Source organism: Nymphaea colorata, chromosome 14 (genome assembly GCF_008831285.2).
Source record: "Nymphaea colorata isolate Beijing-Zhang1983 chromosome 14, ASM883128v2, whole genome shotgun sequence".
NCBI classification, from domain to species: Eukaryota; Viridiplantae; Streptophyta; class Magnoliopsida; order Nymphaeales; family Nymphaeaceae; genus Nymphaea; species Nymphaea colorata.
Window position 1 is genome coordinate 7,543,206 of NC_045151.1, and position 9,153 is coordinate 7,552,358.

Genomic DNA, 9,153 nt, shown 5'->3' on the forward strand with positions numbered 1-9,153 from the left:
GTTATATGTTAAACCAAAAATTATATTGTATAGATGTGCCAAAACTGGCGCCGCACCCACATTGATGCAACGTGGGTACAGATTCAGCTCTGATGCAGCACCTGACTAGGTTAACACGAGTCCAGTGCTGCTGATCGCACCTGCTCCTTTCTCCATCCAAAAAATACTCCATTCTCTCCCTTTTTCCTTTTTTCTTTTTGTCCCATTTTTCCATCCCCTCTCTCCTCCATTTGTCATTTTCAAATTTTCAATACCCTTGCTGTCCTTTCCATCCTTGAAAAGCAAAAAGGATTACCCCTCTAACCCCTTTTCATCTTTTAAAAGGAAGGGAAAACCAGCCAATCATTCTTTTCCAAGGAGGCGACCTTCTTAAGAAAAGAAAGAAGGTGTCCTTTAAAATGGATGACCAAGCTAGCCGTCCTTTTTTAAAATATGACTAGACGGCCTATCGTCCTTAAAAAGAACCACAAGGTAGATGTTTTAAACATAAAATGTAGTTTATTTAAATCTAAAATTTAGAAATTAGCTAAAGTAACCTTAAAATAAAATGTCATTTACAATAAAAAAAGAATATAAACATATAAAAGTATTAAATATTTCTTCATATATATTTATCTTTACATTATTACCGCACCCACCCAAAGGCTTGACAAGGACAAGTTCAGCAAAATTATTACTAATATTGGTTCTAGTCTTTACTGAAATTGCTTTATTTGTTAAGGAAACAATTGCAGATATCATCACTATTTTGTGTATGTAGATGACTTGATTATCACCAGTGGTGGCAAGAAAGAAATGAACATAAAGCGAATGTTCAAGAAAACATTTGTATAACATAAAGAGAATGTTCAAGAAAACATTTGTATAACATAAAGAGAATGTTCAAGAAAACATTTATAGCCTGACATTCAACCTCAGTATGACAGCAAGAGACGGTATGTTGTTTCTTGCCTGACCAAGGCCCTACCATCAGTGTATGTTTCAACATGAAGATGTACCAAAGGACAAAGAAGAAGACCAAGAGTAAGAGTTTGCTTAACATAGCGCAATATTCTTCCAATAGCAGACGACCCGTACTAGGACAATGCATATATTGGCGGACTTCGTTTACTGTCAATGTCAAATCTGGTTGTGCAATAGTACAATACTGAAAGGTGCCAACTAATTAGCTATATGGTGTGGAATCAAGTAAGACTCCACCACCATGAGCAGATAATAAGTGGAAACTGACATGGGACTGGTCTAAGGCTTTGCATTAATAATGTTTGCTGTGTGAAGGAGATCAAACATGCACTTTTGCTAATAACCCTGCAGATGATAACGATGTCTCAATTCCCAAGAATTAATGCAAGGTTCCCACATCCGTGATCGCAAGTTCTTGATGAAGCTTGTGAACTACAAATGTAACCAAAGATGGATTGTTGCCAGTGTTAATGATTTCATCCACATTGATGAGTAAATAAATAATGAAGTGCTTCTAGAAGCACATGAATAAGGAAGTATCAACTTTTGATCCATGAAATCCCAATGAAAGTACGAAAGTGCTTAAGTGATGGAACCATGCTCATGAAGACTGTTTGAGCCCATAAAAGAGCTTTATGCAATTCGCAAACATGATTCAATAGAGCAAGATCTGTGAAACCTTATGTTGAACCATAGCACCCCATGAAGAAAGGCAATGTGATCATCTAGTTGCCAAACTTGTCAATGTTGACACAAATCAACATAACTCAGTAAGCATGCTCTAATGGATGTTGGTCTCAAGCTAAGTCACATGGGTACTTCAGTAAGGTTCACGTACCCGTGTCGCCGTACCCGTACCTAAAATGGGTACTTTGACACTTGGGTACCTATAAATCCAAACTGCTTAATTTTACTTTGATTTAATTTTTTCCACCTTACTTTTTATTTTATTCTTTGGATGTGAAAATTCGATTGATGTTCATATTTGACTCTGGGGCTGTTTGGTTGTTCATATGTTTAAAGTTTTTCATAGGTTTCTTAAACACACTGCTGCAAGAGCCGTTGATATATATTTTCTATGTTATTTATTTGTTTATGTTGATGTATATTCTTTTACATATTTTCTAAGTATTTCTTATTGTTTATATATATATACGGCCGTACCCCCGCATCCAAGTTTTTTAAAAATAGTCAGTATCCGTACCGGCACCGGTACCCGCACCAGTACCTATGTGACATAGGTCTCAAGACTCTCAACACAGGACTGAAAATCTCAAAGTAGTCAATGCTAACCTCTCGAGTTTATCCCTTTGCATCTTTATATTGTTCAATAGTGTTGTCGGGTTTTCGTTTTTATTTGAAAAAACCCATTTGGAGCTAACAATATTGATAGATGAATGGGGAGGCACCAACATCCAGGTGCCATTTTAAGCAAAGCATTGTATTCCTCATGCATGGTTGATCTCCAGTGGGCATGTTTGTGAGCTTGTGCAAAGGTAGTGGGTTCGGTTTATAGATGAAGGTTAGTCAGGCAAACCTCAGATGGTGAGTATTTGAAATGCAAATAGGAGTTGGGTGGTAATGATCCTGTTTGAAATTGTGTCACCATTATATGTGTGTGGATAGGAGGCGTAGAAGGAGAAAGAGTCTTGCGATGAGGGTGATAAGGAAGTCCAGGCAGGCAGGTTTGAAACTGACAAAGATGGTGACAAATTGGGTTGATGTGAAGGAGTAGTGGAGGCAGAAATGTTATGATTTGCATTTGGGTCAGAATTGGTTGGTGAATTTGGTGTTATTGGAGTTATAAGTGGGGGAGCTGCAATCAATAGGATGGAGAAGGCTAGGGGTATTATTGATTTGTGTGCCAAGCAGGTCGACATTTGAAAGAATACAGCCAAAAGTTATATGACTAACAATAATTTGTTTGTGGTTGGTTTGAGACAAAGATAACTCTTAGGTTGATTGTTTTAGTAGAGAAACACAAATTATTTGCTTCGTCACTAAAATTTGTGAATGTTGAAATCTTTCAAACAAGGATAACATGCACAGCCAAAGATTTTTAAAATTTCGTAGTCCGGACATGTTGAAATAGCATTTGATATGGTATCTTCATGTTGAGAACTTAGGCAGGCGTCCTGTTAATCAAATATACAGCAGTCTAAAAAGCAAAATCCCAAAATTTATACAGCAAACCTGCTTAAGGAAGGAGCGTAACTCCCGTTTTTAATTTTATGACAGGGCTTGCTTCCAACACATCCATCTTGCTGATGGCCCATGAGGACATGTGATCCAATTGTTGATCTTATTTTACTTTAAAAAATTGAAAGCTGTCCTATATTCACGGTCCCAGTCACTCTAAATAGCCTTTATTTTCCTGTCAAATTGCCTTTCAAAAAGCTTTTGAAAAAATTTTAAGATTGAAAGCACAATCAGTTTCTTCTTGACTATATAAATCCATAAAAAACAAGAGAAAGCATCAATAAAACTCACATAATAAACATGACTATGCATAGGTGGAGTAGCAGCTGGGCCCCATACATCAATCAAATTTAATTTGAAGAGGTTCAAAGAATTTGTGTTTAAAAGGTAGAGTGTGACTTGCCTCATTGACACGCCTCACACTTTACTATGCATTCATACCACTAACAGGTAAATCATGCTCATTCAAAATACTAGACACTAAAAGTCTGGATGTCCAATCCTTATATGTCAATCTTCGACTAAAATTAGGTCTCCAAGAAAGACAAGTGATCATTTGATGAAGTTTTTGAAACATCATTGGCTTTGTGGAGTTGTTCTTGATATAGGACCTTTGTTTGCTGTCCTTCGAGTGTGGTCCCTACAATGAGACTCTTAACCAGACAATGATTTGCATAGAATTTTAAGAAGACGTCATTATTATGAGAAAAAAAATGAATAGAGAGAAGAATCTTAGATACTTCCAGAGCATTTAACATATTCTTTATTAGAAATTTAGATCCAGCTCCATGAAGAGTGACTACCAAGATTGGCAATAGTTCAACATTATGAAGCAAAATGTCCATGATTTTCACATTAATTAAAAGTAAGGGACTTTGGTTGTTGGAAAAATGTAAAACACTTTTTCCTTATAATTCAGATTCTTGAAGTTTTGAAGGTGAACAAGGTTCGCCATAGCACCTTCAACTGCTTTTGTTTTGCTAAGTTCTGCTTCAACTATAAGAAGCATGGACTAATACTTCAAGGCTGTTGGGATTGAGTCTGGTATGTAAAGATGGCTTTATAACTATGTCACATGAGTGTGGGTACGGGTGCCGGTGCGGGTGCTGGTGCCACGTATCCCAAAAAATTTGGGTGCGAGGGTGCGGTGAGGGTGTATATACATAATATATTTATTTTTTATATATAAATATATGTATTCATAATATATATAATTTTAGCTTGTTTCTTAGCTTAGTTCCTTTTTTTACTTTTATTACTATACATAAAGAAAGAAAGGAACAGGGAGAAGAAAAAAAAAGAGTAAAAAATATTTTGAACTTGCATAAGAAAGGACGCGGTTGGGGTGCGTGTCGGAGCTGCACCAGCACCAACGTTGTGTCGACATGGGTGCGGCCCTTTTTTTGAAGAGTTCGTGTGACATAGCTTTATAATAGAATTTCTTCAAGTTGAGAGGTTCCCTTTATAATAGAATTTCTAGTTACATCATGTTGACCATATCCCTGTTTTAAGGGATTTACAATTTTGGACAGATGTTCACTGCATTGGCTTTCCTTTATAGTGTCAACAACTTTAGATTTTTATCTTGCTGCTTTTATTAGTATCCTTTTTGCCTATGGTAATTGCAAGGTCCTGAGATGTGTTGCTTTCAGGATGATTGGTGCTATCCTTGATATTCCCATATTGCCATAGCATCCAATACATAATATGCTCCAACAGTGGAAAACTTGTGCTCCTAGAGAAGCTCGTAGAACAAAATTTAGCATGAGCATGTGCACATCCAACAAACAAAAATATGACTTGAAATTGGATAGTGAAAGAACGTTTACAAGCCAGACAAATAGAACTATGGCTCCCAAGACTCAGCCTATTTGAAACCTTGATCAGGCCAGGACAAACAAGCCAACTTTATGAATAAGAGTACAGAGAGAAAGAGAGATAAATAGACAACATGTTGATGCTACATGAACTGTTTGTAGCACAATTAGCTGAATGCCCCCAACTATCCTGAACACACCTCATGCAACCTCACAGGGCTGAGGAGTAAACAGCTCGGATCTCTATAAAACTCATTCCTTACATGCTCTGTTTCTACTACATGAGATGCATACACCTCATGCACGCCCAGCAGCCTGTGCAGCGAACAAATACTTGTATGCATACAACTTTTTAAGACTCTAACCACAATGGGGTGAGCCTCATCTAGCTTACAATGAAAGGGATTATCTTAATCACAGAAGCTAAGAAGTCACCTTAAGATAAAATAGCACAATGCAATAAACAAGACATGTTAGAAAAATTACCACACTCTGAACGTGAATCAGGCACTGAAGATGTCATGATAGCTCAATCTTGCTTTTTGATCCAAACTACACAATAGAATGGAAATTCAGGGAGCCAGCATGCAAAACCTGAAACAGACAGTTAGTTAGTCTGCTTCATAAAACCTGAAACTAGAAATTAAATTAATGTTGCTTGCATTTGCACCTAAAGGTTCTGAAATTAGAAAACGCAGTACACTATAAGCTCAAGAAATGCAGCTTATAATATATAACCGGCTAAACATAAAGAAAAGACTCTCTAAACATCTTACAATCACCAATAAGAGGATGAAGATGTCAAAGACATAATCATAACAACATAAACCGATGAAGAAACAAATTATGTTTTACCAATGGTAGTTGAACATCAATGAGAAAGCATATATAAAACCAACATACACGGGATAAGCCTGGTTTATGGTCACAACCATAAGCAGAGTAGTGATAAGAAAAATTACAGACTGTCTCATTTGCACTATACCTTAAATAATTTCAGTGACAAGAAGTTAGTAAATCCAAGGTTTGCATCAAACCCCAAGTGAATTAGAACAAGAGTGACCGCAGGGCGCAGATTAGCTTTTACATTCAAATTATGGCTCAACATCCAAAAAAAAAATCAACAAAATAGCTGATCCAACTTCAAAAAAAAAAATGAAACTTGTGAAATTGAATTTGCAATCCTTTCCAATATATCAAAAGCTTAGCATGACTGTACTAGATTTTTCTTTTTCATTTTCCTGACCTTGTTTGGGTCCTTGGGATATTTTATTCTTTTAATCTGGCAAGACCTCCTAAGATTCCCCAGGATAAAAATTCCTTTGCTACCACAAAATATTTTTTAATAGCAATATATGCAATTCCTCTAGTTCATTTATGCCAATCTTGACATGTTTTCCAGACAGTAATTCCAGACAAAAACTGATAACCTTTCAGCTCATTATTTTCCCCACCATCGTCCTGGAAGCTGAAGTATGTGGGAGTTATTAGGAAAGTCAATTGAGCTACCACATGCTAATTTCCAACTCCTATGTATGTATGTATGTATGCATGTCGACCATTTACCTGTCAGTGAAGTGCCTTTCGTACCCTATTTAGAAATCAAGTTCGTTCATTTGCGGTCAGCATTTTTTGCTTAGCAGCGTAGTGCTTTTTCAAATGACTTTCGTTTGTATATTTCATGCAAATGTTCAGTCATCTTTGTATTCAAAAATTGGAAGTCACAGTTACATTTTCGGTTCACATTTTTCTGAGGTTAAAAGCATGCAACTTATATGAACATTCGCATTTCCTTTGTAAATAGACAATTTCAATGGTTCAGTAGTAGAGGTACTGCGAACCCGTCCCCTCGCACAGGCTTCACAAGTCTTATTTTTCCGTTAATTCGTATTTAATGTCAGTCAAGCTGTCACATACTCTTGCGCCAATAGCAATAGTCCTTCATGTCCACACTAACATGAACAATAAAAAAATTACTCCTCTAACTACTAGAAGAACAGAATACCATCCGAGAACGGCACACATCTTTCGCATAAAAAATGCTGAGGTTCGTTAAATTTGAATAAGAAGTAAACCAATAAACCGAAATCTTAAAAACCCAAATTTCACTTGTGCACAACACGCAGAACTCAAACAAAAGGACTATCAAGCGATGAGTCTCCGCCTCAAACCTTTCCTAATTTGGCAAAAAAAAGAACGTCCCACTTTTTTCCATCGGGTGTTGACGACTGCTGCAGAAAAAAAAAAGAGCAAAAGAAGAAAATCAGCACGCATGCACCTGGCCCAATCATCAACAAGCCCTAAAAAAAATCTGGAAAAATAATTTAATTCAATTAAAAACACACAATCAAATAAAATCATCCGATGCCCCAAACAAGTACCTCGAATTCTAGAAAAAAGCTAACTTTCAATCTTAAAATAATGAATTTTAGAAACTTAGGGTTTTTACCTCCCGTGTCTTATGAGCAGGACTCAGAGAGATAAAGAGAGAGCGGGAGAGAGCGAGAGTGTGATGGAGACCTCTATTCAGGGAAGGTGCTGCACGCGTCGCGCAATTGATGTCGTCCGTCTATATGCACCACCACCGTTGGATCTCCGGAGAGGGAAGGAGTCGACCGCTCGATCTCGTCGCTCTGTCGGGGAGGAGTTGCTGCCCGGATTTCTGAACGGGCAGATAGAGGAGCCTCTAGTTTCCACAGAAGGTGTGGGAAAGCGTGGGTCCAAGCGTAAAGAGTGGCTCTGCATGCTGTCGCCACGAAGGCGGGCAGCTTCGTGCATGGGTGACCGAATAAAAATCATTTCCGTGTGCATTTTTTTTTTATTTTTCTGATTCTTTTCTGTTATTATCTTCGAAACTGCCAAAACCTCCCACAGATTTGGGGGAGAGTGGGGAATGCATCCTCTAGGGGCGTGTTAATTAATGGGACCCGGTTCGGGTATATTTAACAGTTGCCGAATCCTATTTAAATGAATCTTGGATCAAATTCAGAGCAAATTCGGCTTACCTTCATATTTAAGAAACGTCATCATATACATTATTCATATTTGGGTTTTGTTTTAAATAAATATCTGATTAGATTCTGATGCAATTTTAAATAAATATCTTGTATATAATATCCATACATTTTGAAAGTCGTATGTGGTTGGGATTTGATTTACGTATTACAAAGTTGGATTTGGATTCAGATGTGAATTTGCAACGTGGAATAGATTGCGAATTTAGAAAAGGGATCGCAGTTTTCCTTATTTGTATTGTAAATCTAAATCTGGATGTCAACATGGGATAAATCGGTATGGTAAAATATGATTTGTTATCATCCCTACACTTGGGTTTGGGTTTGTAGTTGGGTTACCTTTAATCTGAAAACGAATCTCATCTTCTTGCTAAGAACTCACTAGCACATTCAGATCTACAAACATTGTTATGCAGCTTTCCACATAATTGGATTCAAATTTGAATCGGGTATAGATTTGGAGACAAGATCCAACTGCCGAACCCAAATCGAACGAGCATTCAATTACTTGAGCTGCAATGGGATTTAAGTGTTGGGTTCGGCTGCTAAGGGCCTGTTTGGTAGGAGGGAAAGGGGGGGGAAAGGGAGGGATTGAACAATCCCTCCTTTGTTTGGTTGACCAATTAGAAAGGAGGGAAAGGGAGGGAAATGAGCAAAAGGTGTTTGGCTGCAAGGGGATGGAAAGGAAAGGAAGAGATTGTTTAGTGTAAATCTCTTCCCTTCCAAATTGGACGGATTGGGAGGGAAAGGAAAGAAAGGTAAGTGGAATAGTTTTTTATTCTCACTATCCCTCCTTTTCTTTCCCTCCTTTCTAAATTCATGTGCTATTTAAGTCTTTTTTTTCATTCCATTTCTTTCCATTCCCTTTTTATCCAAACAAAATTTTTAATCAACTCTTTCTATTCCTTTTCATTTCATTTCATTCCTTTCCTTTTCCTTTCTCTTCCATTCCCTTCCCTTCCCTTCCCTTCCCATTCCCTCTCTTTCCATCCCTTCCTTTCCCTCCAACCAAACAAAGCGTAACGTCGCAGTTGGGAATCTGGCATGTCTCCTTGCCAGAAGCTTGTAAGCACCTTTCTCTTACCCGGGTGAAACACCATAGAGGAGGGGAAATTGCACGGATTTTCCCTCCTCCAACAAATGCAAAAAAAATTATCAGG

The 9,153-nt window shown here is 37.5% G+C and overlaps 1 protein-coding gene across 10 annotated transcripts in view; it reads right to left on the reverse strand.

Annotated features, from left to right (window-relative positions):
* The window catches only part of LOC116267543 (nuclear transcription factor Y subunit A-7-like), a 34,752-nt gene extending 27,109 nt beyond the window's left edge, over window positions 1-7,643 (reverse strand). The window contains exons 1-3 of one of the 10 annotated variants that reach the window (XM_050075230.1): window positions 7,500-7,638; window positions 7,151-7,210; window positions 5,466-5,531 (exon numbers count right to left, since the gene is read on the reverse strand). In XM_050075230.1, coding sequence (XP_049931187.1) covers window positions 5,466-5,502 — 37 coding nt within the window. In that variant the 5' untranslated portion in view covers window positions 5,503-5,531; window positions 7,151-7,210; window positions 7,500-7,638. Of the gene's footprint in view, window positions 1-5,465; window positions 5,574-7,150; window positions 7,211-7,360 lie in introns of all 10 variants that reach the window. The other 9 variants (XM_050075229.1, XM_031649324.2, XM_031649319.2 and 6 more) reach the window with 9 other exon arrangements.
* Window positions 7,644-9,153: the final 1,510 nt, after the last annotated feature.